The sequence below is a fragment of the Denticeps clupeoides genome, chromosome 16 (assembly GCF_900700375.1).
Source record: "Denticeps clupeoides chromosome 16, fDenClu1.1, whole genome shotgun sequence".
Taxonomy (NCBI): domain Eukaryota; kingdom Metazoa; phylum Chordata; class Actinopteri; order Clupeiformes; family Denticipitidae; genus Denticeps; species Denticeps clupeoides.
Window position 1 is genome coordinate 15,758,008 of NC_041722.1, and position 27,289 is coordinate 15,785,296.

Sequence of the window (27,289 nt, forward strand, 5' to 3'; positions counted from 1 at the left end):
TATGTATATACTGACATATTTTATTGAATCTGAAATCAGTTTATTAAATTTAGGGGTGCTAACAATTGTATCACATGTGGGTTTGTTCAAAATATTTTTTCGGGGGGCAGTGGTGGCCTCGTGGTTAAGGAAGCGGCCCCGTAATCAGAAGGTTGCCGGTTCGAATCCCGATCCGCCAAGGTGCAACTGAGGTGCCACTGAGCAAAGCACCGTCCCCACACACTGCTCCCCGGGCGCTTGTCATGGCTGCCCACTGCTCACCAAGGGTGATGGGTTAAATGCAGAGGACAAATTTCACTGTGTGCACCGTGTGCTGTGCTGCTGTCACTTCACTTCACTTGATGAAGAATATCCTTATATTATATTAGGATTTTAGTATTAGTTTTAGTTAAAAGTAAGTTTTTTTCAGCATAAGATGAATGTGATTCAACAAACTGTGAGTGTTTTCTAACCTATTTTATTCCATTTTTACAAGGTGTGCCAATAATAGTGGAGGGCACATTAAACCACTATATGTACTGTTCATCTAAACATATAATTTTACTACATTCTATATTTCTATTCAACATACGTTACAACCTATCATATGCATGAATAGAGTATACGTGAATTTAAACATATTTGTCATGTCTGAAAACAGTGGTATAGTAATTTAATGTTGCCTGAGTGTGTGTACATGCGTGTGTGTGTGTGTGTGTGTTTGTGTGTGCGACCATAAGAGTTCTCTGCTTGTGGCAAAGCACATTTAATATTCAACTACAACTGAAACAAATTATATAAAGTTCCGTTATGAACGTGTGATTTGTTCTTTTTCGTTTCGATCTAATATATCGCGACATGATTGATGGTTTGAGCGACTGAAGGCCCAGAACAGCGAATAATGCGCCCGCTGTTCCCTACGAAGTGAACCACGCGAATTTAATGCACTACGAAGTGAACGAGATGAGGTTCCGTCCCCGTTTATCTCACCCGGAAGCACTTCCTCCCGACAAGCGACCGCTCGCGTCCTTTTCCCGGTGGCCGGGGCCGTGCTGTGAGCGTGGGTTACAGCCTGGATCTGTAAAACACTCGAAGACATGAGCGTTCCGGCTTTTATCGACATAACCGAGGAGGACCAGGTAAGTTCCGAGGCTCCGGTCGCCCTCTCCCGTCCGAGGGCGCGTTTCAACTGTACACACGGAGGTTAGCACGTTAGCGAGGTTAGCATCGGCTGTCGAGCCGCCCCGCGCCGCTGTTTGCGCCGTCTGCTGTTCTGCGTACAGTCGCCGAGGTTGCTGCCGAGCCTGTCGGTACCGGGGCGTCAGAAACTACCCGTGTAAAGACGTCGCGGATTTTAATAGGTTGACCCGTCAGTAACCCAGACAACACTTTGCATCCAGGCCTCGGAGCTCCGAGCCTACATCAAAGCCAAAGGTGCTGAGATCTCCGAGGAGAACTCGGAAGGTGGCCTTCATGTGGACCTGGCCCAGATCATTGAAGCCTGCGACGTCTGCCTCAAGGACGACGACAAAGGTAAGCAGTAGTATTTATAAGCTTGGGGTCTTTCAGAAATGGGGTATCGAAATGTATATTCTCTGCTTTTAACCATCACTAAGCAAGGACCCAGGTTCAAATCCCACTTAATACCATTGTGTCCCTGAGCAAGACACTTAACCCTGAGAGTCTCCCGGGGGAGACATGTAACTTCCTGTTACTAGTCGATTGTCTGGTGCATCAATTTGATAACAGGGATATTTCTACCCTCACTTTTTTTGTCTGATTTGTGACGTTCCAGATGTGGAGAGTGTGATGAACAGCATTGTCTCTCTGCTGCTCATCCTGGAGACAGAGAAGCAGGAGGCTCTCATTGAGAGCCTGTGCGAGAAGCTGGTGAAGTTCCGCGAGGGAGAACGTCCCTCCCTCAGGATGCAGCTGTGAGTCAAGAAGGATTTTATCTCCGTACACTTGGTGTGTGTCAAGCGGGAGAAGGCATTCGCTTAGCGTACCAGTCCCACACTCCTGGGCTTCTTTAGTTTCGTTTGATTCAAGAAAAACTCTAGGTCTGCTGCAAGAACTGAGAATTTCGTACAAGCAAAAGTCTACAGATGGAGAACGATATTGTATAGCAGCTCCGAGGACAACACACATCATGCCATTTATTTATAAAGCACTTTAAAACACCAAAGGAGCTGACCAACATGCTGGGACGCAACAGACATGGACAAAATGTTCAGTAAAAAAATAATAATTGAATAAAAAGAGAAAATGCAGCAATTTAAATTAAACAAGAGGTCGAATAAAACTGAAAACATGTAAGAGTTATGAAAGGGCCACATAAGAATCATGTCATTGTTTCCTGAAAATAAGGAAATTCTGCACAAATCAATATTTGACCAATAGTTGACTGACATGCAGGGTTTTGTTACATTATCTACGCCGCAAGCAATTTTGTTAAACATTTATACATGTCTGTGTGTTCTAAGAAACGAATATCGGTAAACTAACTGTTGTAGCTTTCATTCGGTGTTTACTTCATGTGCATTTATGCCTCACAATGGACTGAGCTGCATGTGATTATCAATAGGAAAGTGAAAGTGAAGTGATTGTCATTGTAATACACTTCAGCACCGCACACGGTGACACAACAAATGTGTCCTCCTTGGGGAGCAGGGGGCCAGGTGCCCGGGGAGCAGTGTGTGGGGACGGCGCTTTGCTCAGTGGCACCTTGGCGGATCAGGATTCGAACCTTCTGATTACGGGGCCGATTCCTTAACCGGCGTTAGCGTTTTCAATATCTCTGTGCCTCGTTCTGTTGCCTTAGCCTCAGTAACCTGTTCCACGGGATGGATGAAAACGCACCTGTCAGGTACACCGTGTACTGCAGCCTCATCAAGGTGGCCGCAACCTGCAATGCCATTGCCTTCATACCAACGGACCTGGACCAGGTACGGGGACGTTTATTCTGCCGTATGGCGTTTTAGGGGGGGGGGAAACGAGCGCAGTGGACCGAAGACGGGCTTTGTTCTGAATTAGGTGCGCAAGTGGATCATTGACTGGAACCTGAACACTGAGAAGAAGCACACACTTCTGAGGCTGGTGTACGAGGCCCTTGTGGACTGCAAGAAAAGGTTGGAGCAGAACTCTTGACAATTGTGCTTCAATAAATAAAAATAACCAAACAGCGTAGAAACAGTCCCTAGACTTGGTACAGAGGAACGGCAAGTAAATGATCCTTTTTTTTATTCCCCAAAGTGAAACCGCAGCCAAGGTGATGGTGGAGCTGCTGGGCAGTTACACTGAGGACAACGCCTCCCAGGCCCGCGTGGACGCCCACAGGTAGGCATCGAACTCTGCATTGTCCAGATGTGTAAAGTGTGTGTTTATTGACTTGTTAGTCTATATTTCACAATGCCCTCTAACTCGAGCGCTCACCTGGGTGCCTTTATACATACATGACATCTTACTGGCTTTATTAGCCTCTGGCCGGTATGGTTAACACATCACGCTGTTTTGTTTTGTTTTTTTAACCTTTGTCTCTGTATAGTTGAGCAATAAATGTTTTATTTGATATATTGTGTAGCCATTGAATAAGATGTAGATCTTGGATTCTTTTTTGCTCTGTGGATACCATTGCACCTTTATGCATTTTTCCACACCGCTCCTATACGATCTTAACTTTACTGTAAATGCCACAGAGTGAATGTTTTTTTTTGGTGTCTTGTGTAGTATGTGTGTGGCTGCCATGTGTCTGGGTGCCTGTGTGTGTGTGTATATATGGACACCTGCACTTCCTGTAGGATGAATCGTCTCTATCTGTCTGCTGCAGGTGCATCGTCCGCGCTCTGAAGGACCCAAGCACCTACTTATTTGATCACCTCTTGGCTTTGAAGCCAGTGCGCTTCCTGGAAGGGGAGCTCATTCACGATGTGAGTGTAGAACCTGAAATGCGCGTGTTCCACGTCTTTCTGCGTTTTTATATTTAACGTGTTTTTATCCATTTGTTTTTCGTTAGCTGTTGACCATCTTTGTGAGCGCTAAGCTAGGGGCGTACGTGAAGTTTTACCAGAACAACAAGGATTTTATCGACTCTCTTGGTAAGTCTGTTGCTAAGATATGAGAGGAGCATGAAAGGCCTTTTTAAAGGCAGTAAAATAGCAGCGCAAAAAACCGAATGCAGCACATTAAGGATTATCGCACATTAAGGATTATGGCCCTTTGTTTGGAGCGTGACTGGCCCTGATCCACAGAGCGTTTAGGGACCAGCGTGGGTGGAATGCGAGTGTCAGCAGTCCCACTGTCTGCCTGTTGCGGGGAGGGGAGTGGTAATTAACGCGGCAGCGGTGGGCTGGTCCTCCCAAGCTTGGACTAGTGCGCTCACTGGTGAGATGTTTGTGTAGCGATGGTGCAAGTGCTCCACCGTGGCCCTCGTCTGACCTCTGAAGGACACGGGTCGCGAGTTTTGTTCCTGAAGAGTAGTTTGTTATTAAAGTACATAGACGCTGTGTGTAGGCTAGGCATTGGCGCTGTTGTTTTTTAATTAAAGTCTTTCATTTATTATCGCGTGAAGGCATGTCCTCAGTCCGATTTACATTGTGTGCCTCTGCTAATTTTTTAGGTTTGCAGTATAATTTTTTTTCCAGGCATACTAATAATACTATTATTATAGACCGTAATTAAATCATGGTCTTATGACTTATGATTGTGATTATCAATGCATCGACTATTAATGCGTCCCCTTCAATTTTTCTACATTACTTCACAAAGCTTGCAGATGGGTGTTTCGCACCGGCGTTCAGGTGGATGGCGTCAAATAAATCCAACATTTCCCTGGCATACGTTTCTGCCGAAATCGGGCATTAAACCGTGTCAACCAAATGGCAGAAAAATTGCATTTGAAGGTGCAAAGCGCAGCAAAAACGGGTTTGGCATTTATTTCGAACGTCTGGAGTGGCACTGTACTCAGGCCAGGCAGCCACAGTCACTACCAGCACTACTTTTTAAGTAGAAAATCTTCTTATGATTGTTCTGCCCCGCTTCAGTGCTGAATTGTCCACATCTATGTAGTGATGCATCAATCATGAGATTAAACACCCCTAACTATTCTCTCTACATGCAACTAATCATACAATTATGATTAATATCCATTAAATGTATAAAAAACATGCTATAATAATGTAATAGTTTATTGAAAGGTAGGCTTTTTACTTTAAATTACTATCTCTGTTTAATGTTGGTCATGTAGTATAAATGTGTGTCTCCCACTTAGGTTTGTCTCATGAGCAGAACATGTCCAAGATGCGTCTGCTCACGTTCATGGGAATGGCGGTGGAGTGTAAAGAGGTCTCTTTTGACACCATGGAGCAGGAGCTGCAGATCGGCGCTGATGACGTAGAGGCGTTCGTCATTGACGGTAGGGCCGGAGCTCGTGTAGACTTGCAGTGTACCGAATGTTTCGATAGGAAAACTCTCAGGGTGGTAGTAGCCTAGTGGGTAACACACTCGCCTATCAACCCAGGTTCAAATCCCACTTACTACCATTGTGTCCCTGAGCAAGACACTTAACCCTGAGTGTCTCCAGGGGGGACTGTCCCTGTAACTACTGATTGTAAGTCACTCTGGATAAGGGTGTCTGATAAATGCTGTAAATGAACAGGAATGGCCTTTTCGTAGTAGAGACTGGGTGTGTGATATCGTATTGAATGTCAGATTTTTTTTTTCTTTCCCACAGCTGTTCGTACCAAGATGGTCTACTGCAAAATTGACCAGACGCAGCAGAAAGTTGTTGTGAGGTAAGACGTGCTCAGAAACCCCACCCTTAAGAAATGACAAAATATATGTACGTATATCTTATGATTCATGGATTTGTGGTTTCAACTTTTTTTCTTCTTGTGTATTAGTTGTAACTTTTCTAATATTGTTCCAAATTAAGCTCTGATTGACCCTTGACCTCTGACCTTTGCATCGCAGCCACAGTACACACCGCACCTTCGGCAAGCAGCAGTGGCAGCAGCTCTTTGACACTCTCAGCTCCTGGAAGCAGAACCTGGCCACAGTGAAGACCAGCCTCCAAACCCTCTCCCCCTCGGCTTGACGCCTCCCACCTGCCCCCCGCCTCAGCTGTCAGTTTTTATATTAGCCAATAAATGACCATCTAATTAACTGCCTGCTTCTCTTTTTATATTCAACTCACATGTACGAGTTTTTGGTGAAAACGTTCCGCTGCAAGCCTTCAGAAATATGTAGTATTACTGAGATTTAATCTCTCTCTCACACACATACACATATATATGTGTGTGTGTGTGTGTATGGCACTTCATATGCAACTATTCTATATGTATAACTAGTGTTATGTCTACAGTAAGACATTTCAACTGGTGGACTGGAAACAGAAAAGTCACCACAGATTTGTGTGTGCTGTGCAAAAGATTTAGTAGTGAATCTGATTAAAGGTTTTTGAATTTCCCAACAGTAATTCTGGAGGATGAGACTAAGGGATCTAGGGCAGAAATGTTGATGTGTAGAGATGTGGTAGAAGAGCCCGGTCTAACACTTACACCGCACATGCGTACACACTGCACAAAATAATACAAAAAAATATATATAATAATTTTTTTCTTCGTCTAGCACTTTTTCCGAGCATGCTCTTTGCTGACAAGTTAGGCCTTATCAGGGCTCTTAGTTTTTGTAAACTCAAAAATCTATAGAAATCGAATGAGAATTGCTGGTGTCTTCCTCCTGTAAGTCGCTTTGGATAAAAGCATCTGCAAAGTAAAGTAAAGTGTTTGTCTCTCCCAACTCTGTAAACTAATGTATGTTTGAGAACAGTATTGTGTTGCAGCTCAGAGAACAGTCCCTTTCTCTACACGCATCGTGTCATTGTTTCATTTGCAATGTGTTTGGGTTTTATTTGGAGTGCTCGCTCTCAAATGTCAAAATGTTACACAGAAAGCCACATTGGCTGATTTGACTCTCCGTCCCAGTGTGTGTGATGTAACCCAGTGGGATGTAATGTTCTGCTTGGTTACAGTGTCCAACTGTGAGCAACACTAATGTGATAACATTCCATTCGGCTGGTCAATCTCGCCCCAGATATGATGGGTGGATCTGTGCGTAATCAAGATGTCAGCAGGCCACAGGAATCTGCATGAGACACGGCGTGAAATCCCGTTTTAAGGACGCGAAGTGGAAAGTCTGTAGAAGGGCGTGTCTGTGAGAGAATAAGGCTGATTTTCTGGCTGGGGTGTGAAAGGTACCCCATACAGATGTTCAGCCCATAAAAGTCCCATCTCGTGCATCAGTCTGCTGTGCATTAAAACCATAAAGACACATTCCTTGTCAAGAGAACCAGGAAGATAATGTTCTGAACAGTAAACATTCCCATGTTACTCTCATAGATTCATCTTACACAGTTTGTTTCAGTGCGAAACAACGAAGGCTCATAATTTTCAAACGACACATTTGGGGGGAAATGGGGCTTGTGGATGAAACCCGAGATCTGGCTTGCGTCCTTCATATGTACATTAAAGCAAAGACGATGAGGTTGCATGGCTCATCTGTCCACAAAAGCATGACAGAGAGAGTGAGCAAAAATAAAAATGGTCTTGGACGAATTGTCCAAGATGTCATTACATCCCCGGCTCTGGTCTCCATCACGCTCTCAACAACCAGATTAACAGTGTGTGTGCTAAGCCTTACCGGCTCTGCCTCATGCCATTTCATTATCTAGCCCATGCTCAGTCACGCCAGCTTTATCACAGTTTTATGTAAAGGGATACTAGCCTGCCTGCTCCCAGCAGAAGCACGGTTTCATACAAAAATACCAATAAATTGGGTATTTTAAGTACTTATGTATTATGAAAATACACCCACAATGCATAAAATCAAGGTGTTATACAGTACAGGCCAAAAGTTTGGACACACCTTCTCATTCAATGTGTTTTCTTTATTTTCATGACCATTTACATTGGTAAATGGTGAACACATGTGGAGTTATGTACTTGTGGAGTGGAGACCTGGCCTCCACAGTCACCGGACCTGAACCCAATCGAGGGTTTGGGGTGAGCTGGACCGTAGAATGAAGGCAAAGCGGCCAACAAGTGCTAAACACCTCTGGGAACTCCTTCAAGACTGTTGGAGAAGCATTTCAGGTGACGACCTCTTGAAGCTCATCGAGAGAACGCCAAGAGTGTGCAAAGCAGTAATCAGAGCAAAGAAACTAGAATATAAAACATGTTTTCAGTTATTTCACCTTTTTTTGTTAAGTACATAATTCCACATGTGTTCATTCATAGTTTTGATGCCTTCAGTGAGAATCTACCAACGTAAATGGTCATGAAAATAAAGAAAACACAATGAGAAGGCGTGTCCAAACTTTCGGCCTGTACTGTACATATTTTTATTTTGTAGCAACATGGGGCAGTGGTGGCCTAGCAGTTAACGATGGTTAAGGAAGTGGCCCCGTAATCAGAAGGTTGCCGGTTCGAATCCTGAGTCGTGCCACTGAGGTGCCACCAAGCAAGGCACCGTCCCCACACACTGCTCCCCAGGCGCCTGTCATGGCTGCCCACTGCTAACCAAGGGTGATGGTTAAAAGCAGAGGACACATTTCGTCGCGTCACCGTGTGCTGTGCTGTGTATCACTTCACTTTCAGTTTTACATTAACCCACGACCACACATTTTTAGTCTATATTCAAGGTGTTGTGTTACGTGTGCAGAATTTCTTCAGTATTCTTACAAAACGAACAAAATTGTTTGATATATTAACGAAGTCTACACAATCTGCTGATGCACCAGATACTGAACTAGTGTGAAGAAGGTGCGGCTTTATTGCTTCTTTAATCAGTGCCACGGATTCTAATACTGAAAGTGAAAGTCAGGGAGCAGTGCGTGGGGACGGGGGACCTTGATCAAGGGGACCCCAGTGGCGCCGTGAACATGAGTCTTTTAAAGTGACACTTGTGTTAATAAACACGGCGTTTTTAATGCATGCAGGTATTCCGTCGGATGTTCAGCAGCCCATTCCAGCTACCAGTCATTTACAACGAGTTTTCACCAATTATATGTCTTTTGAATGCATCAAACATCGGTCTCCTAAAAAAAAAACGAGGACATTTCTAAACGTCTCTAAAAGGATGCTCTGTTTAACCCGAGTGTAAAGCTGTCATTTCTGTGTATTCATTCGTTTCACGTCTGGATTAGAGCGGCTGTGTGCAACGGCGCCACCTAGTGGCTTCGTGAACATTCTGCGCGATCGTGCGCAAAAATCTTAATTAGGAGCCCAAACGAATTACGACCACCCATTCGGTCCTGTTTTTAATGTATTAAAAGTGGTAATTGTTCACCGCACTTGTTTAACAAGCACGACACAGGACAACATATACGCAGTGATGTGTTTATATAAACGCTGGGTTAAGGGAGAAAGACATTTACATTTACATGTACAGCATTTATCAGACGTCCTTATCCAGAGCGACTTAAAATCAGTAGTTACAGGGACAGTCCCCCCCTGGAGCAATTTAGGGTTAAGTGTCTTGCTCAGGGACACAATGGTAAGAGGGATTCGAACCCGGGTCTTCTGGTTCACAGGCGAGTGTGTTACCCACTAGGCTACTACCACCCTACATTTAATATTATATGAGACAGTGTCGACAGCACATGAAAAAAAAAGCTTTTTAATGTCCCCTCAGGAACTACTGTTGTATGTAGTTTATGTTTAAAAACATAAAATTGTAATATTTGGTCATGTTTGCAATATTTGCATATTGGTTCCACTTGAATGCTTGCACTATTGAGGTCTGTAGCCGTCGCACAAGCATTTCACACCGACAACGATGAGGGATTTTCGGGCCCCGATCACGACGCTCGGGCGGCTGATGACAAATAAAAAGAGAATTTTTCACGGTCCTCTCGAAACTGGGCGCGTCTCGAAAAAAACAACCTCCCGACTCATTCTTGCTGCGCGCAGTGTGGGTTTGTTTTTTTGCTGTCGGTAATTGCGTGGGTTTAAATAAAAACACGCCCGTGGGTTTTTTTTTTTTTTCTTTTTCTGCGTGAATTTTTTTTTTAATCATTTCTTCTTATTGTAATCATTTTTCCCTTTGTTTTTTACGAGTCGCCCAGGTGAGCGGATCGATTGGTCGGGTCTGGACAGGTAAACGACTCGCCGCGTCGCGCCGGGGCAGGGCGGGTTCCGCCGGGCGACGGGAGCAGAGTTCAGCCGCAGCTTCCCGGGAGAAAAAAGGGGGAAATCCACGTCGGTAAGTGTGTGTCGTTTCTGCCTCGTTCCCCGCTCGTTGCTCCGCGTCTCGGGATTCTCGCTGGAAGTGCGCCTCGGCCCGGCCGAAGGAGGGCGACCTCGCCCCTCGTCGCACGGCGTAGGCTTTTGTCGCCGGGGCCACTACCTTGCATTCGATCCAGCTCCAAAGGTCAACGCGCACCGATCAATGGCTCATTGATCGATTTTTCTCCCCACCCCACCCCCAGCGCGCAGCCGAATGGCGTGGATCGGAGTTTTGATGTTGGTTATCGGCCCCGCGACCTGGCGTGGAAGCGCTGCCTCCATCGGCAACCAAGGAACAGTCCTGGATTCGGAGGAAACTTCGAGGAGTAAGTTGAATTGGGGGGGTTTTTCTGTTTTTTTAATGCGCCACGTGTCCGGTAGGCGGCAGCGTTTTCACAGCTTTTAGTTTCTTTCTCGAGGTTTGTCGATTTGATCGATTTTTATGATTACGCATGCACGTTCTGTTTAAATATGCGCACATATCTATAATAAATAAATAAATATATATGTGTGTGTGTGTGTGTGTGTGTGTGTGTGTGTGTGTGTGTGTGTGTGTGTGTTCGTTGTCGTCGACGGCAGTTTTCGTTCGGGACGACGAGGCGAACGCGTTCCTCCGGCGCCGCCTGCTGCTCAACCGATTCGACTTCGAGATGTTCGTCCCGGGCAACCTGGAGCGGGAGTGCGTCGAGGAGGTGTGCACCTACGAGGAGGCCCGAGAGGTGTTCGAGAACGTCCCAGACACAGTTGAGTCGCGCCTAACCGAGGAAATTCCCGTCCGGCCTCCCACTGTTATTTATTTTATTGTCCACCTTGCGACATATACTAATGTATTACTGTTTTTGTTTTTTGTTTTTCAGAATGCTTTTTGGGCAAAGTACACCAGTAAGTAATTTTTTTTATGTCTCAGATGTAGTAAAATAAATATGGATTTTGGAATGTTGACGTTTTGGCCCCTCTCCACTCTCTCCAGGCCAGGAGACGGAGACGTCGCGGCTCGACGTGACCGCGCTGCTGGTGGGGCTCATCGCGGGTGGAGTCTCGCTGGTCATCATCGTGCTGCTGGTCTGGTACGCCTGCAACAGGAAGTGCAAGGCCCCGGGGTGAGGACCTGTGCGCCGCGCGGTCACAGTAACGGCCGAATGGCACAGACGATAATCAGCTGTTCCATTTTTCAAGCTAATACATCCGTATAGGACCAGATCATACTGGTAGTGGGGCAGTGGTGGCCTAGAAGGTCGCCAGTTCAAATCCTGAACCGCCAAGGTGCCACTGAACAAGGCACCGTCCCCACACACTGGTCCCCGGGCGCCTGTCCTGGCTGCCCACTGCTCACCAAGGGTGATGGCTAAAAGCAGAGGGCACGTTTCGATTTATCACAATGACAATCACTTCACTTTCTCCTTCTTCTTCAGTGTAGTATAAATGTATTTTTGTACCACATGGCCGTTTAATTCTAATGCTTGTCCCTTTAAGAGACTGATTTAAACAAATATGGCCTTGCCATCAGTGTGGTATCGTGAACGGGTTGCAGGCTTTTCTGGATTCTTATGTGCGTTTCGTCTGGTCTGCTGGGTGCTGAGGACTCCTGTTCGGGTGCGCGGCAGGAGAAGCAACGCGTCTCTGATCATCCGGAGGCTCGAGGAAGTGTCTCTGCAGCCCGTGCATCCGCCGGCAGACGCTGCAGACGACCACGGCCTACCCTCGTACGAACAGGCCATAGCGAAGCCAGGGCCGCATGACGCGCCCCCGCCGCCGTATCCTGGGTAACTGTGCATTAATAATAAAAAATTCCATTAATAAACGCCAAGGCAGTCCAGAGAGAGTTTGCTGAACGCTCTCCTGTGTGTGTGATGTGAACGTAACGCGAGGGTTTTCGTATGGTCCTCAGGTCCCAGCCCGGAACCATTCAGCGGTAGCACCGGCGTCATCGGAGTCCCTCCCCCTGCTTCATCTTTAAAGTATCGTCTTCCTGACAGAGGTTCCTGTCTTTCATGACAGTCAGCAGCCAAAACACACAAACTGATCCATTTATACAGATATAAATACATCACACACTGTGATTTTTATTTTTTTTTTGGCTGGTTTCCTTAATGATTTGCAGCCACCCAACCACAATGCCAAGACTTGAAACGCATGTGAATGTTATTTATTTTTGTGTTTTTTTCGTGCAATATCATTTTTAAAAAGATTCATTTTACAATAATGAAGTGGAACAGTAGATGGACGTTTAGATTTAACATTTGGGGATCACAGTGTCTGTTTATATAATGTTGGTTTTGGGTTAATGTTTTTTTTTTGTAAATAAATTTTAACATTCTTAATATTAGTGTTTTTTGTTTTTTTTTTTTCTTGATGAGTGGGACTTTTTATAAACTTGGAGTTAGTGAATTACCAATGAACTGAGAAGCACCATTACAAACCAGTGAAAACAAAACCCCTATTTATCCAAGTCGCAAGCAATTTTCTCTACAAATATTAATTTGTCTTAATTGTTTATTGCAGAACAGTGGCATGATGTGTGTACAGAAGGAGACTCCCTGTTCAGCAACATAATACTGATCTTCATCTGTAGACTTTTGTTTGTAGGAGATCATTTATTAGATTACAGAGTTGAGAGAGACCGACGCCCAGTTCTGCTACCACATCTCTACACAACAGTATTTCCACTTGAAATTATTATTATTTGCACGTTTTACACTTTTAGTATTTCCTTTCGTGAACAATTTCAGAGTTACTGTTGGGAGGACGGGGAAAACTGATTAGTTCCACGGCCGTCTGAGGCTTTTCCACATTATTTTGTATGTGTGAATACGTACACATACAGAGCCTGCTGACGTACTGTACTACAGTATGGTATGGCGTACCGGGACGGGCCTCGGAGAGCACCGAAGATCCCCTCCCTGGTGGACACCTGCATCCCACGATGCCTCAGCGGAGCAGAAGGCTTCATCGGGGATGGCCCTCAGGGAGACAGTACAGGTCCCATCACGACAAGGACAAGCCGACTCGAGGACAGAAGCCACAACCACCCTAGACTCACATACGCACTGACCCCCAGACCTCCTCCAGCTGTGCAATATTAATATTTATACGCACTGCCCAACATCCATCATTACATTGGAAACAAAATCGTATACTCTGTTATTTTAGGACAGAACACTAATACACTCCAGCACTTTCACTTTCAATCACTTCTGGACTCAATCCCCCCAGAATCCTTGCATAAATTTTTTACTTTTTACTTTACTCATTTGCACACCTTCACCCTACCTGTTACACATATTTTATAACATTTTACGGATGGTAGTAGCCTAGCGGGTAACACACTCGCCTATGAACCAGAAGACCCAGGTTCAAATCCCACTTACTACCATTGTGTCCCCGAGCAGGACACTTAACCCTAAATTGCTCCAGGGGGGGGGGCTGTCCCTGTAACTACTGATTGTAAGTCGCTCTGGATAAGGGCGTCTGGTTAATGCTGTAAATTTAAAGGTTTTATGTTAAAAACATACAAGTGTAATATTTGGTTATGTTTGCAATATTTGCATATTGGTTCACTGTATTCTTGCAATACTCTGGTCGCTAAAGCATTTCACCGCTTATCATACCGTGTGTGACTGTGTATGTGACAAGTACATTTCCCATATGCACACAGCGCTGTCGTTCCGCAATTGTCCGACACCTTATTGTGCTTTGTAAAAAAAAAATGGTTGTACGATCTCCTACATACATGTCCGCCCCGCAGGAGTCGCCTTTTAGCCTCGGCGTGCGTGCGGCGCGTCATTTACGGGCGTCATTGCGGGCGATAGTATTATTTAAAGCGACAGGCCGGCCCGGGGCGCGCTCAGCGGCACCATGACAGAACTCGTCCGGCTCCGGCTGCTCGGAAGTGCATCCTGGGAAACGGTCCAAGAGCCGCGCCAGCACGCGTGCACGACCGAGACGGTGCCCGCGCCCGGAGCCGCGCACGGCGGCGCCCGTCACCGCCAGCCGCCCGTGTCCCGCTAGAAGTCGCCGTCGCGGACCTCGGCGGGACTATTTCTCGCCTCCGCGGTGCGTGGCCCCCGGGAAAATGTGATCGCCGCGGCCGGCCCCCTCGCTTGCATGTGCGGCCGCCTCACAAAGCCGTTTCCGGGACGCGAGTCGCGCCCGGCCGCGATCGGACGATGGACGGGAGCTACCCGAACCCGAGCTTCGCGGACCCGCTGGACCCGGCGCAGCAGCAGCAGCCCGCAGCCTGGGCCTACGAGCGCGGCCCCGCATGCGTGAAGCCAAGGTGAGAGGCGCGGGGGGCGGGCCGCCTTCCCAAGAAAAGTCCGCTGATGGGAGGCCTAGGACGGCGGGACGCGGCGCGACTCCCGCGGCCACGTCGCCGGAGAGAGTGGCGCCCCGGTCCCGGGTCGGGCTCTCGTCGCCGCACTTCCCCACGGGGCTCCGGCTCCCGCTTTAATTCGGCCTCCGAAGAGGGGCCGTGCGGTTGTGTTTTTTTTTTTTTTTTGGTGGGGGGGGGTTCGCGTCTCTGTGTGGCGGCGTGACAGCTCTGCCGGACTGGGACGTAAAAAAAAAAAAAAAAAAAAAAAAAACCTGGAACTTTTCTGCGACGAGGCAGCTGCAGTTGCACATTAGCATAGCGGCACCGCAGGCTGTGAAAACGGTGCCATTACTGTGATGGTGCACAACGCACAGTGCTCGGGAATATCCTTAAAATCGTGAAACACTGCAGCACAGCACACGGTGACGCAGTGAAATGTGTCCCCTGCTTTTAACCATCACCCTTGGCGAGCAGCGGGCAGCCATGACAGGCGCCCGGGGAGCAGTGTGTGGGGACGGCGCCTTGCTCAGTGGGGATTCGAACCGGCGACCTTCTGATTAAGCCACCACTACCCCACCAGCACCACCGTCCTGGAAAGTTTCTGGAAATGTAGAAACATCCCGATTTTTGATTAAAAATTTTTTAAAAAAGTCAAAATTCCAGCGTTGATGTGAGATGCAAGTCGCTGCAGTTTAATCAGCAAGTTATTTCCCAACTTCCGGTGGGTCTGTGTTCATCTTCAAATCTCCGCTCTCTCCAGCTACTTTGTGGTGGCATTAATTAACAATAAAACTTGCCCATCTCACGCTGGCACAGGTTTTTCTATTCAAACCCATTCCGTTCCCATTCCGAGATGAATGAAATTTCCACACGGCCCCGTAGTTTAGACCGCGGCATGTTCCAGGATGTCCTGTTAATCCATGTTAACCCCACTTGGTCTCGTTAACTTGCATAGTGTAACTACGGTGAGCCATACGGTGAACCGGCATGCGCGGTTGCCGAGCTCAACCAAGTGGGAGTAAACCGCTCCGCATTTTCCGGATCCCCCTCAAACGGCCTGGCTTACCGAGACCCCCGAGTTGAATACTCAAACTGAGAATTGAGACCGTAACCGGCCCTGAACACGGAAACCCGTAGCAAGCTGACTGCTGGTGGCCCGTGGGATCGGCCGAAGTGCCCCACTCGTTTAGTCCCGGGTCCGTCCTGCAGGAGAACCCCAGCAGGCGTGTGGAGCAGCGTTTAACCCGCCCGTATTCCTCGGGGCAGGACGCTCTTTAGAGAAGCGGGGAAATGCCACGGCGAGCAGACCCGATACGCCCGTAGCTTTTCCATTTCTGGGGGTGTGTGCAACAGCGGGGTACACATTCCATGCAGCTTAACCATCCGCTTTAGTACAGAATAATTTAAAATATGGATATTCCTCTCCCCCTGACCATCACGACCATTTACTTTCCACGTGGTCTATCGGCCTTCTTTTCTTTTGACGAAGTGCGCGGCTTCTCCGGCCCGAATGTTGCACCAAAACTGTAAAAATGTCGCTCTGACGGAGCGGAGCCATTGAACGTTCTAAGTCTGGCTCTTCTGAAACGTTGTCCCGTCATCCTCTTCTGGCGAGCACGTGAATCACCTGGACAAAATCCCCCTCCAGTTTTATACTGATAGCGCGGCCTCAGAGTAGACATCTTAGGCCTGTAACAGATACCCAACCGACTTGACAAATGGGGTGCTAAAGGTCCCTTATTTCAGGGACATTTCACTCTGTGAGATTATTTAACATTTAATACGAGTTCCCCTGGACTGTGTGGTCCTGCAGTGGTTAGAAATGGCGGTAGGTGTAATGTGTGCTTTGGACGTTCTGCTTCGTCATTCAGAGGGCGGCAGGTCAGACGGTCTGATCCGGAACTTCTCCCCTTTTGTTGCCATAAGGGGAAAGGTTACCTCCCGTTTCTTTCCCGCCCCCTCCCCTAAAAATATAAAGCTCCACCGACCATTATGGCTTGAAAATGTCCGAAGCATTGCGGTTGCTCTGTGATTTTTTTTTATTTAATTTCCATCCAATGGGCATAAAAAAATAAACAGAAATGCAAAAAATAGTAATAAAATTTGTGATATTTGCACTTTTACTTGTCCTAATATTTAAGATGGGAACTCAGATAATGTGCAACATCATTTAATCTCAACGTATTTAAAAATAACTGCAGGTTTTGCAGACATTTGAAACACCGTTCACTCTTGCGGTGTAAATTTTTTACTAATTTCAATGCAATTCAAGGCAAACGTTATCATAACCCACACAAATGTTACTCTTGGTACTGGCTAACAGCACTCATGTAGCTTTTAGACCAGTGGCATCGCTGTCTCGTGCATCACGTCCTGTGCATCACACCATCTTGGTCATTTTAGTTGCATATGTTGGTATAAACATTATTTTATTGATTGTAGCAAAATTTTGACACCATTATACATCGAAATATTTGGTGCGATAATTTTAGTCCCGTGCATGACTTTATATTGAACTACACAGTAGTAAGGCATGACAAGCACTGCATACGTCACACACCGTTCTGACCACTAGTTATAACAGTACAACAATTAGTAGAACAGTGGTAACCACGATGATTTAAGAAATTCTTAGCAGGGGTAAAGATCAGCCGGCATCGAAATTCACTGCATTGGCCCCCCCTGTGTTTTTGAGAATTGTAATTTGGGATGTGTGCAAACACAGCTAATGGTGTGTCCTGACCATACACGCAACCCGCCGAGGGCTGCCCGGAAACCCGATGCAAATGAATTCGTTACAGCTGTGAATAGTCCCTGGGCGGATGTTAGTATGCTGGCGAGGTATCAAGCTCAGATTGACTATCATTTGCCTCATAAAGAAGGACAACAACAAAAAAAAAAATTTTTTTTTGTTAAATGTATCCCAAGGCCTTCCCTTCCCAAAACATGACCACCACAAATCATTTCACATTTTCTCAGTCCGACCACAGAAATGTGCTGTGAAGAAGAGAGGCAGCTATTGACTGTTTTGTCTCCTCCAACAATAAATTATTTATGCTGTAAACTCTGTTCACGCCCGAGTTATGTCATATTCATAAACCGAAATCAGTACATTGTGCATGAAAGTGCAGGCTGTCGCGGTTCTGCCCCACCTAAACAGCGTTCCGAGAGGAGCCCTCGTTGTTCTCACATGCTAATATTTGCCCTTAATGCTAATAGGATTTAATTGGATTTCGAGAACTGGGCCCGCTGTGAAATATGAAGTACACCAAGTGCAGGTTCTTGGTAGTTCAGACTTTGCAGGTTTTGCCAGGAAGTCCAGACAGACAGAGAAGGTATCTGTTTCAGGGTAAACTGCTGCGTCTGCTGCCCAAACAATTCTATAATGCAGAGGTTTCCTCTCAGTAGATTCTCATCTCACAAATACATCATTTTTAAAAATGAATACTGCGCTACTTGTCTCTAGTGCATTCTGGGATATTTGACTCTGTACGTGTACATTTATAGCACTTTATCTGACGTCCTTATCCAGAGCGACTTGCAATCAGTAGTTACAGGGACAGTCCCTCTGGAGACACTCAGGGTTAAGTGTCTCGCTCAGGGACACAGTGGTGGTAAGTGGGGTTTGAACCTGCGACTTTGTGGTCTTCCAGTTTCATAGGCAGGCGTGTTACCCACTAGGCCACTACCAGGCTTTTTGTAAATCCACACCCGACGCGTCCTCGACAAAGGCAGAGAATCGAAAAACAATTCTGGGTGTTTCATTTGTGCTCGACTGAAGACAAACTTTGTAATGGAGGGGTACTTGGACCAAGACTGATTCACAAGAAAGCAAGTAGAGAGAGAGAGAGAGAGAGAGAACAACATGTATTGAGAAACGCCCCCGAAAAACGTTGTGATGTTGCAAATTTCATTCATGAGATGTTTAAATTCTGTTTTCCTTATTAGTTCCGGTTATGGAGCGACACACCTGGAGACTGAGCTGCTCCAGCGGCAGACCTATGCCTCCAGCCAACTCTCCACGTACACCACCTCACAAACCCCTGCAGGTTCGTACTGATCCAGCTCGTCGGCCGTCTCCAGTCACATTGCATCATTCTGGATTCAGTTCTGTTCCACATTGTCCGTTTTCTTTCTCCAGGCCTTTCTGGAGTCTTTGACACCAGCTTGCAGACATCTGGCAGCAACGCTACTGAAACGCCCGTCATGAACTTCCTCTCGGCCATCGAGTCACGAAGCCTTCAGGCTGGCCCTGCAAGTGCTTCTCTTCCCCAGTTTAGGTCATGGCAGACAGGTACAATCAGCAGAATCCTTTTTTCCTTTTTCAGCCAATTGTTTTCTCATAACTACGTCATAAAACGTGTTTTGTTTCATTTTAAAGGTGCAAACTCTTCAAATACAGATCTTTTTCTCGCAGGAGCCTTGCCCTCATCTGGGACATTTCCTACACCTTCTGCTCTGTCATCCTACCAGCACCCCAGCATCTTCTCCACGCGAAGCTTTACGACTTCGCCCGCGTTACCCCTTCAAGACGTCACCTTCAGCAGTTCTAATGGTCTCCTGCCCCCGCAGGACCCTTTACTTCAGATCAAGTCCTCCCAGAGCACTGTGCCTACTGCCCTTGCCTTTGACCGCCTGAGTGCAACCTCCATAGGTCCCGGCCTCCCACCCCAGTCCTCCACGTATCGCTCGGCCCAGGAGTCCGCCCCCCACCTCCTCCAACCACAGTTCAGCCTGCTGCCGTCTGCCCTGGGCAACCCCCAGCCGGCCCTCCAGCCTTACGGCGCTCCAGCCTTCTCCGGGCCCATGGAGCGAGCGCTTCAGCGTGAATGTAGCGTGATCAAGCACCATCAGCGGCCTTCAAGCACCCAACTGCCTGCAGGCGCGCCGCACCCCCTGCAAACCTTCCTGGCTGGCGAGAGCGGCGTTCCCTTCCCGGCCGAGGCCTCGCGACAGACGTCGGTGCCCTGCAGCCCCGTCGGAGACGCGGCACATCCCATCAACGGTGGACCGCAGCAGACGTCTCTGCAGACTCAGGCCTACCCCTCCTCTGTACCCTCTCCGGGCTTTTCACCCTCCCCTGGGATGAAAGCCAAAGACTGTTCTTCCAGCAACATGGCTCAGCGTTCCAACAAAAGTGCCGAGTCGGAGCCGCGTGCGCAGGCGGGCTCGCCGAAGCCACCGACGCAGACCTTCTCGTCCCCGGGCCAGAAGCCAAACTCGGCGGCTGCCTCCCAGCCACAGCCGTACGCGCCTGCGCAGATTCCCGATTTGATGTCCATGAGCCCTTCGCACAACTACATCACTTCTCAGAGTCTCTCCGGCACCGTCAGCCACCCGCAGGTGTTCTCCACGGGGCAGACCGAAAAAATGCCTTCTGTCTACAAGTTCTCGTTCGCTGGCCAGTCCGAGAGCGTGACCTCCGCCGGCCTCGCGTACTCGTTGCCTTCGGCGGTGCACGGTGCGGAGTACGGCGCGCAGGTTCAGGGGCTGTGCATGGGGAGCCCCTCTCCGGTCTACTCTCCCGGCCACACTCAGGGTCCGCCAAATGCGAGCTACTACGCCGCGGGGCCGGCCGCCGCCGGCGCGTCTCGGAGCTACGCGACAGAACAATCCCTCCCTCCGGCCTCGTCTTTCTCGCCAGCCCGTGCCGGGGTCGAGCCCCTGAAATTCCTGCTTCCTGTTCAGCTGCCTTCTTCCTCCCAAGCCTTACACAGAGGGACGCCATCGGCAGAGTTAAAGCCGGCCTACGGCAAAAGGAAAGAAGATGGGAGCATGTTCCTCGCCAAAGAGGGATGCGGGGAGCTTCCCATTCAGGACGTGCAAGCGTTGCAGAGAGGAACCCTTCAGAGTTCCACTCAGGCTCTTGCTGGTAACGAATCTGGAGGTCAGAACAACGTGGTGTACGTGGTCTCTAAGGCAGATGATCGGTACAACACTCAGAGTGTGATCAGGAGCAACTCCAGATCCGAAGACCATATGATGGGATCTCCCTTAGGGTCCATAAAAGACGAACGTCTCATGCCCACAAATCAGCATGGACAACTTGTAGATAGTAGCAGCGCTCGGGTCGGGCCCGAGCCAAAAAGCTCTTCTGCGCTGATGCAGTCTTCCCACGTCGCCATGAACGCAGAGCAGCTCAAGCCACAATCTCTCCTGCTCAAGGTGCCAGGTTCTCAGCAGCAGAACCATCAAGCACAGACAATCACTATTCAGCAGGACCACAAACAGACAACCCAGGGACAAACCCAGTTTGTCTGCGTCCCAGGTGCCCCAGTCCTCCTTGAACCTTCACAGATGATTGTACTCCAACAGACTTTGCCTCACACAGTCCAAACCTCGAAGGTGACAACTCAAATGCAGCCAGTTCAGTATCTCCAAATGACGAGTGACATCAACCCCCCCACTGTGAGTATTGCGGAGTCCTCCAAGCACAACACGTCCCCAAAAGTCAATTTCAGCCAGACCAGTCAGCATGATGGAAAGCATCACTTTACCCTCGGCTCCATCTGCTTTCCGGACTCCATGCTGATGACGGACGAGAGGACCATCCTGTCCAACGTGGACGACATCCTGGCCGCGACGGTGGCTGCCTGCGGAGTGACGCCGCATGACTTTGTCAAAGCTGCCTCCTCCGAAGGGGAGATGCCTTCACTCGCCAACCCCACGGATTCCAAGTGCCACTTCCAGTCTGCTGAGAGCAGGAACGAACCAACCTTCACCCCTCAGCAAGGGATTATTGCTAATACCCAGACTCTGACTTTGACATTAAACAGTACTCACCTGACGTCAGACATTCAGCATTTTCCCAAAAGTGGAGTTGGGTCGCACCAAGCATATCTATTAGAAAACTTGCATGCACAACACGGGGTGAACAGTATCATCGTCAGCTCCCAACACGAAGTAGACGGACTCACCGCTCAATCGCACGAAACTGGTGACGGGGAAGCTGCAGAAAAGAGTTCTGCGACCCCCAAAAACGTGGCCTCTCTTAGCCCCAGTGACAATAGCGACGGGAGGGTCAGTTCAGACTTCCACCTGACTGGCCAGGAGTATAACCCAACAGTCATGATGAACCATGTCTCCAAGAGCCAGGAGCAGGTTCCATCCAGTGAAGCCAATGGCATTAAAAAGGAAGATATCCTCCTGCAATGCCCAGCTGATGGCCTGCCAAAGAAAAAATCGAGGTCTAAAGGCTCCTCCAGGTTCCCATGTGAAGATGAGAACGGACTTCCTCGGCCCCCGAAGCGAAGTGGCCAAGGGAAGCGGCAGAATGGTAAAGGCAGCGACATCGGTTCATCCTCGGCTTCCGACAGCTGCCAAGATGGCTATCAGCATCAGGAGAGGATACGGCAGAAGATAAAAGAGGTAGAAGAAAAGCAACCGGAGATCAGAACGGGATTCATTGGGTCCTTCTTAGACTTTCTTAAATCAGGTCCAAAGCAAAATTTCTCTTCGCCTCAAATAAGGACACCTAACCGTACACGGAAATCTTCGTCTGTTTCAAAGAAAGCCTCCGGTCTCCTGCCCATGTCTTATAAGCTTCAGCCCCCATTAGCCCCTTTGCCAATGCAGGAAAACCAGCCTCTTAGTTCGACAAGACGCCTGGATGAGGACTTGCAGAAGAACCTGGTGACCCTCCCGTCCTTCTCATCAGATGAAGACGAAGCAGCAGGGAAAAACCAGGCCCTTCAGAATAGCATCACTTCAGCCCTTTCATCTCTAGATGAGCCATCAGACCGGAAGCAAAAGCCAGGTATGGAATTATTAATGACTGATGATGATGATGACTATTTCACACAAACTTCTATTAACAATCAAATTGCATGGCCTAGGTTGTAGATTTCCAGATGAAGCATACTGTGCATTCTCGACTCTTTCACACAGTAGACAGATCAGCAGGTGATTTGCTAAGGCAACAGCAATACTCAAGCGTGGAACCATCACCCGTGAAGGTGCCTCCGAGGGAAATTTCTGCCGAAGAACTGCTGAAGGACGTTCCTCCTGACCATCTAGCTCTGCAGCTGATGACGGTTGCCATAGAGGGCCTGACTGACGAGGAACTGTCCGACAGCGGAGGGGAGGGGATGTACCGTGAGCGGGACGAGTTTGTGGTGAAAAACGAGGACATTGAAAGCCTGAAGGTAAGCGCTCATATTTAGGGAGCATTATTTTCCCCTTACGTCTGCATTCTTCATCCTTGCCAGACATTTGTTTTCTTTTAGTATCATGACATCGCATACTAAGACGAACCAGACAACGACTTAAAGAATAACCCCACCCCACACAACCCTCTTCCGCATCCAAATTTAGAATGAAGCTTTGTATGGCTAAGCACCATGTCTCAGTTTTGCATGTCTATTTACTCTTATTTACTTTACTTACTCACTGATCCACTGTAGGTGACTTTGAAAGCAGGGTTGGAGCCGCCAGCTATCTGGAAAGTACAAAAGGCACTGCTGCAAAAGTTCATTCCGGAGCTGAGGGACGGCAGACGAGTGTTCTCAGCCACCAACAGTGTGAGTGAAGCTAAGCTTCCAGCTGTATAAAGTGTGTCGTGTCGGATTTAGTCTTTTACATTGTGAAAGTCTGGTTTGGGCAAAATCTGATTTTAGTGTTTTATGCTCGTTTTAGTATTTGGGATACTTTGGAGATGCCAAGACTATGTACCGGAGAGTGTATGTGAAGTTCCTTGACACGGTCAACAAAAGAGAGTATGTCCGCGTCTGCAGCAGGAAACCGAGGTGTAAGCCCATGCACTCCATGAGGTACTGGTTATATTATGCGGATTGATTTTGGAATGTGTTCTTTTAAAACCATGTTTCTGTAAGTAACATCTCTAGCGATGTGTCTGGATGATTACTGGGAATAAGAAAGAAATGTTTGGGGTTTGTTGACTAAAGGAATGGGTCCTGTTAAGAGGCCCTTAAATGCAATTTCTTTATGTGTGTGCTTGTCATGTAAGACCTGTTCATGTTCTCTGTACATTCTTCCCCACAGAGGCTCACAGGCCAAGGCCCTGTTTGGCCACAAGATCCTTCCGGTAAACAGCTCAATCAGACCAGCCTCAAACAAGCTCCTTTCCAAGCTCAAAGCAAAACAGCCAAAGTCCAAGGCAGAGCCGCCACCCAAGAAGAGAAGGAAATGGAAGGAAGCGTTCTCGCCTTCCGACTCATCTCCTGAGGCTTCCAGCGAAGCTGACGGTGAGGGCCTTCATCGCGTTGACTGACTGCATCCATCTTCGAAAGATTGTTGACAAATCACCGATTTACCTTTTGACACCCGTCTTATCCTGACGCCCTGTTACTGATTTTGTAATTCGCTAAACTAAGACAGGACATTCCATTGGCATTTTTTTTCTACCAAACTAAGCTCAATAAAATTGAGCTTATAAATTATTTCTACAGGGGGAAAACCCATTTCCAGGTATTCAACAACATTAACAACTTGTGGTCTGATAAAGGCCATAAATGTAAATGCAAGATTGGCTTTTACAGTCAAGGAAATTACAGATTTATTGCCATTTTCAGTAGAAACAAAACAACGTCTCCCTGGACCTATAAGGTGCTACGTGTGATATGAAAAACTTCAGACTGAAAACATAGTTCGTAGACATCTTTACGTATTCCGCCTTGAGTTAGCACTGCTTACGTGCGTCAAATTCCCAATTTCAAGTCAAGGCTTCATCACGTTGTTTTGCCAGAATGGCTAGGCTAAATTCCTCATGCAAATTGAAGCCGCTGTGCATAGACTTGACCAGTATGCTGATGCATCTTGCCAACTGCCTTGATCCACTGGCTGGCATCAATGTTGGTTCATTTAGATGAATATTAATATAATGTTTATAAGTAGCTTATATTTATGTTTGGCTTTCTTCTGTTTCAGAGTTTACACCCCCTGTTTCCTTTTCTTCACGCTTCCTGAACACCAGAACCATGAAGGAGACCTTCAAGGGCTTTGTGGAGCTTCTGATCAGTGTGACTCTAGATGCAGATGTAATGAGCACGCTGGAGAGGGGAAATGGTGAGAGAGAATTTGATCTGTTGCTGTTGCGTGTTTTTTTTGGTCTTTCTTCTTCCATGTCCGATGTTCAAATGTAGCGTTTTATGATTTTAGACGAGCTGCTGCTGCCTCACATGAAGAGAGTGGATTGCATGATCACCGACAACAGGAGACGCCTGCTGCCCAAGCTCTGTGTGGGACAGCTGTTCAAGGTACGCGGTCTTCTTCTCCCTTCTTTCTTTTCATTACAGATCATAATAAATCGTAATAGTACAGTGCGTGTACGGCATGAGGCACTAGTGGAGGTGCCAAGGTGACAGGCAGGGCTTTGATATTTATCTTGTCCCCACCTGCAGAGCGCGCTGGACACCTTTCCTGAGATTTCAGTGGTGACAGAACTGAAAAAAGATGGCGAGACCCCTGCCTTTAAAGTCTGCTTAAGTGGGAAGGCTTACAACAAAAAAACTATGAAGCACTCCAAGTCCCCAAGCAAATTACCTTTGGTGAGCAGATCACATCTGTGTGAATGGACAATTATTCCTCGCTTTTTGGGATGAGCACTAACGTGGTTGTGCGTTGCGTGCAAACAGACTGTTCAGACACTAGGTGGCGTTGCACATTAACACTCTGCTGACACTCTTCATTTGAACAGGAATACACTGTGGATCAACAGACCAAGACCCGTTGGTTTTCCCTCTATCACTCACTGCAGCATTATAAGTACCACACTTACCTGACGTGTAGGGACGAGGTGAGGCTACATAAATAAGACACCTCTCTCTCTCTCTCTCTCTCTCTATATATATGTGAGAGTGTGTGTGTGTGTTTACTCATGAATGTTTTTGCTTTGTACCCAGATTGCCTCTCTGAAGTTGCATGCGCAGGACCTACGGCAGGAGCAGACGGTGCAGATATGCATGAGCAACAGGGCCTGGGTGGAGCGACTCTTTGACCGGTTTGGGGAGCTTCTGACACAAGTGCAGCAGGCCTGCCTGTAGTCATGGGAGCTTCGGACCTGGTCCAGAGAAGAACAGGGCGGGGCTTAATTCATCCCGCTACCATGCATCTTTAAAAGCACTAACAAAGACTGGGGCCAGCGTTGGGGCCCGGAGTGCTGGAGAGCTCTTAACGGTCTGAATATCCAGACTCTAGACAGTTTTTTTTTTTTTTTTTTTTTTTTTTTTTATTTAACGTAGTTTGTACGTTACACAGAAATATTTTTACAAGTTAGCTATGAACTGCTTTTATAGTTCGCCTTGTTTCTTAAAATGGTTTTCCTCAACTGATATATTTTTGGATTTCTGTTGATGGACCAGGGATGGTGATACGCATGCACTAGATACAATGCAACTTGCATAGGACTTTGAACACTTCCAATCAGATTTTTTTTTTCTTTTAGCTGAATGGTTATTATGTGGAGTAGATGTATACATAAATATATATGTACAACAATCAATCTTTTTTCTTTTCTTTTTTTTTTGTTACAATTGAGTGCCACATGTGTAAAACTGTACATTTTGTAAAGAGATTCTCTCAAGGAGGAACTTGACATGATAGAGATTACTTACCTTATGTGCTTCATAAACTCTGTTATAACAAATATTATAAATCTGGATATGGAGCTGGTGCAATTCTAATATTACTTTGTAATATTTTATTGTAATAAAATGCAGTTACCTTAACAATTTTCTGCTATAAAAAAAACAATACAATTTTTCTTCTTTCTAAAAGGGTTCGATATTCTTCTTGCGTACATTATATCATGAGAATTGTTTTTTCATTTTATAATATTCTATTTTAAACAAACCTAATGCTGACAGTTTCGGACTAGACATTTACTTTTTATGTGTAGCAGAGTTGCACAGAACAATTATTTTCTGATAGATGAAAAATAAATTTCATACTAAACGAATGCTGGGTTTCCTGTGTGCCTTAGTAAAACCACCACTTTTCTTGTTTTAGACACATGGGGACTTTTTGTTGCTGTCACAATATGCATTGATTTGATAAAACATTTATTAACAAAGAATTATCGGAGTATGTTGACATGAGAAAAATACTAAAGCACCAGAATTTTCAGTATTATTATATGGATTTTTGGTTTATATACTCAAGATTATTGTAGTGTAGTATAATGCAGTAACGTCTATACTGACCCCGTGCATTGCCAGTGTGTGCAATCATTAGGAAATGTACATATTTGATCTGTCCGCAAGTTCTTTTGGAACATTATTGAAAATTTGCACGGTGTGCGAACAATTCAGTGTTGAAATGATTGGGGATGCTTTATACATCAAGTAATATGCTTCCTTAATGCTTCCATTTCTATGTGTGTGATGATGTCTGAGACCTTGGCTTAAATTGAATGAAGCCACATCCTGCACACACTGGGAAGGGTGGTGCGCCATGATTTCTTATCAGTGTTGGTGGTGAGATAGATACGCCAAGAAACACCTCTAGTGCGTCAGATGCCATCTTCAGCTTCCTGTTTGGTGACCAGGATGATGCCCTCACAGCATGTTACCTCTGCCCTAAAAACCAGTCTACATCTGCTTTTATTCTGTTGGTCCTGCATTTTTGTCTCATGCCTGCGGATGCGCCGTCCCGCCGTTTTACACAATGCAGCCGGCCAAGCCAGCACAACCATCTCAATGACGGACTGTTCAGGGTACAGAAGCCAAAGGCCGTGTTCTCTGCAGTCCGAAAGAGTCGGCGG

The 27,289-nt window shown here is 46.9% G+C and overlaps 3 protein-coding genes across 6 annotated transcripts; all 3 read left to right on the forward strand.

Moving 5' to 3' along the window:
• Positions 1-957: 957 nt before the first annotated feature.
• eif3m (eukaryotic translation initiation factor 3, subunit M) lies at positions 958-6,139 on the forward strand. The gene is made up of 11 exons (XM_028956417.1): positions 958-1,118; positions 1,380-1,512; positions 1,775-1,913; positions 2,801-2,924; positions 3,013-3,107; positions 3,232-3,315; positions 3,806-3,905; positions 3,992-4,073; positions 5,246-5,389; positions 5,708-5,768; positions 5,947-6,139. Exons 1-11 carry the CDS (start codon positions 1,077-1,079, stop codon positions 6,068-6,070), a joined length of 1,128 nt encoding a protein of 375 aa, XP_028812250.1. The 5' UTR covers positions 958-1,076; the 3' UTR covers positions 6,071-6,139.
• Positions 6,140-9,754: 3,615 nt separating this feature from the next.
• Positions 9,755-12,585, forward strand: prrg4 (proline rich Gla (G-carboxyglutamic acid) 4 (transmembrane)). Of its 3 annotated transcripts, none has more exons than XM_028956878.1 (7): positions 9,755-10,236; positions 10,463-10,585; positions 10,839-11,002; positions 11,117-11,141; positions 11,230-11,359; positions 11,791-12,022; positions 12,148-12,585. In XM_028956878.1, exons 2-6 carry the CDS (start codon positions 10,474-10,476, stop codon positions 11,996-11,998), a joined length of 639 nt encoding a protein of 212 aa, XP_028812711.1. In that variant the 5' UTR covers positions 9,755-10,236; positions 10,463-10,473; the 3' UTR covers positions 11,999-12,022; positions 12,148-12,585. The 3 variants fall into 3 exon arrangements, with proteins under 3 accessions (XP_028812711.1, XP_028812710.1, XP_028812712.1); XM_028956877.1 differs by having other exon boundaries at positions 9,763-10,236; positions 11,840-12,022; XM_028956879.1 differs by lacking the exon at positions 9,755-10,236 and having other exon boundaries at positions 10,571-10,678; positions 11,840-12,022.
• A 1,707-nt stretch (positions 12,586-14,292) lies between these two features.
• LOC114766343 (glutamine and serine-rich protein 1-like) lies at positions 14,293-26,290 on the forward strand. Of its 2 annotated transcripts, none has more exons than XM_028957068.1 (13): positions 14,293-14,535; positions 18,520-18,620; positions 18,713-18,865; positions 18,953-22,327; positions 22,462-22,715; positions 22,974-23,090; positions 23,206-23,339; positions 23,572-23,774; positions 24,457-24,594; positions 24,688-24,785; positions 24,930-25,076; positions 25,226-25,324; positions 25,431-26,290. In XM_028957068.1, the coding sequence occupies exons 1-13, from the start codon at positions 14,426-14,428 to the stop codon at positions 25,569-25,571; spliced, it is 5,070 nt and encodes a 1,689-aa protein (XP_028812901.1). In that variant the 5' UTR covers positions 14,293-14,425; the 3' UTR covers positions 25,572-26,290. The 2 variants fall into 2 exon arrangements, with proteins under 2 accessions (XP_028812901.1, XP_028812903.1); XM_028957070.1 differs by having other exon boundaries at positions 18,989-22,327; positions 22,459-22,715.
• Positions 26,291-27,289: the final 999 nt, after the last annotated feature.

Excerpts from the sequence above, each read along its gene's own strand:
- eif3m (XM_028956417.1), top strand. The coding sequence starts at position 1,077 with ATGAGCGTTCCGGCTTTTATCGACATAACCGAGGAGGACCAG. Across the intron at positions 1,914-2,800 it reads CCCTCCCTCAGGATGCAGCT|CCTCAGTAACCTGTTCCACG; the intron begins GTGAGTCAAGAA and ends CTGTTGCCTTAG. Across the intron at positions 3,316-3,805 it reads GCCCGCGTGGACGCCCACAG|GTGCATCGTCCGCGCTCTGA; the intron begins GTAGGCATCGAA and ends TGTCTGCTGCAG.
- LOC114766343 (XM_028957068.1), top strand. The coding sequence starts at position 14,426 with ATGGACGGGAGCTACCCGAACCCGAGCTTCGCGGACCCGCTGGACCCG. Across the intron at positions 24,595-24,687 it reads CACGCTGGAGAGGGGAAATG|ACGAGCTGCTGCTGCCTCAC; the intron begins GTGAGAGAGAAT and ends TTATGATTTTAG. Across the intron at positions 25,077-25,225 it reads CCCCAAGCAAATTACCTTTG|GAATACACTGTGGATCAACA; the intron begins GTGAGCAGATCA and ends TCATTTGAACAG.
- prrg4 (XM_028956877.1), top strand. The coding sequence starts at position 10,474 with ATGGCGTGGATCGGAGTTTTGATGTTGGTTATCGGCCCCGCGACCTGG. Across the intron at positions 10,586-10,838 it reads TTCGGAGGAAACTTCGAGGA|TTTTCGTTCGGGACGACGAG; the intron begins GTAAGTTGAATT and ends CGTCGACGGCAG. Across the intron at positions 11,003-11,116 it reads TCGAGAACGTCCCAGACACA|AATGCTTTTTGGGCAAAGTA; the intron begins GTTGAGTCGCGC and ends TTTGTTTTTCAG.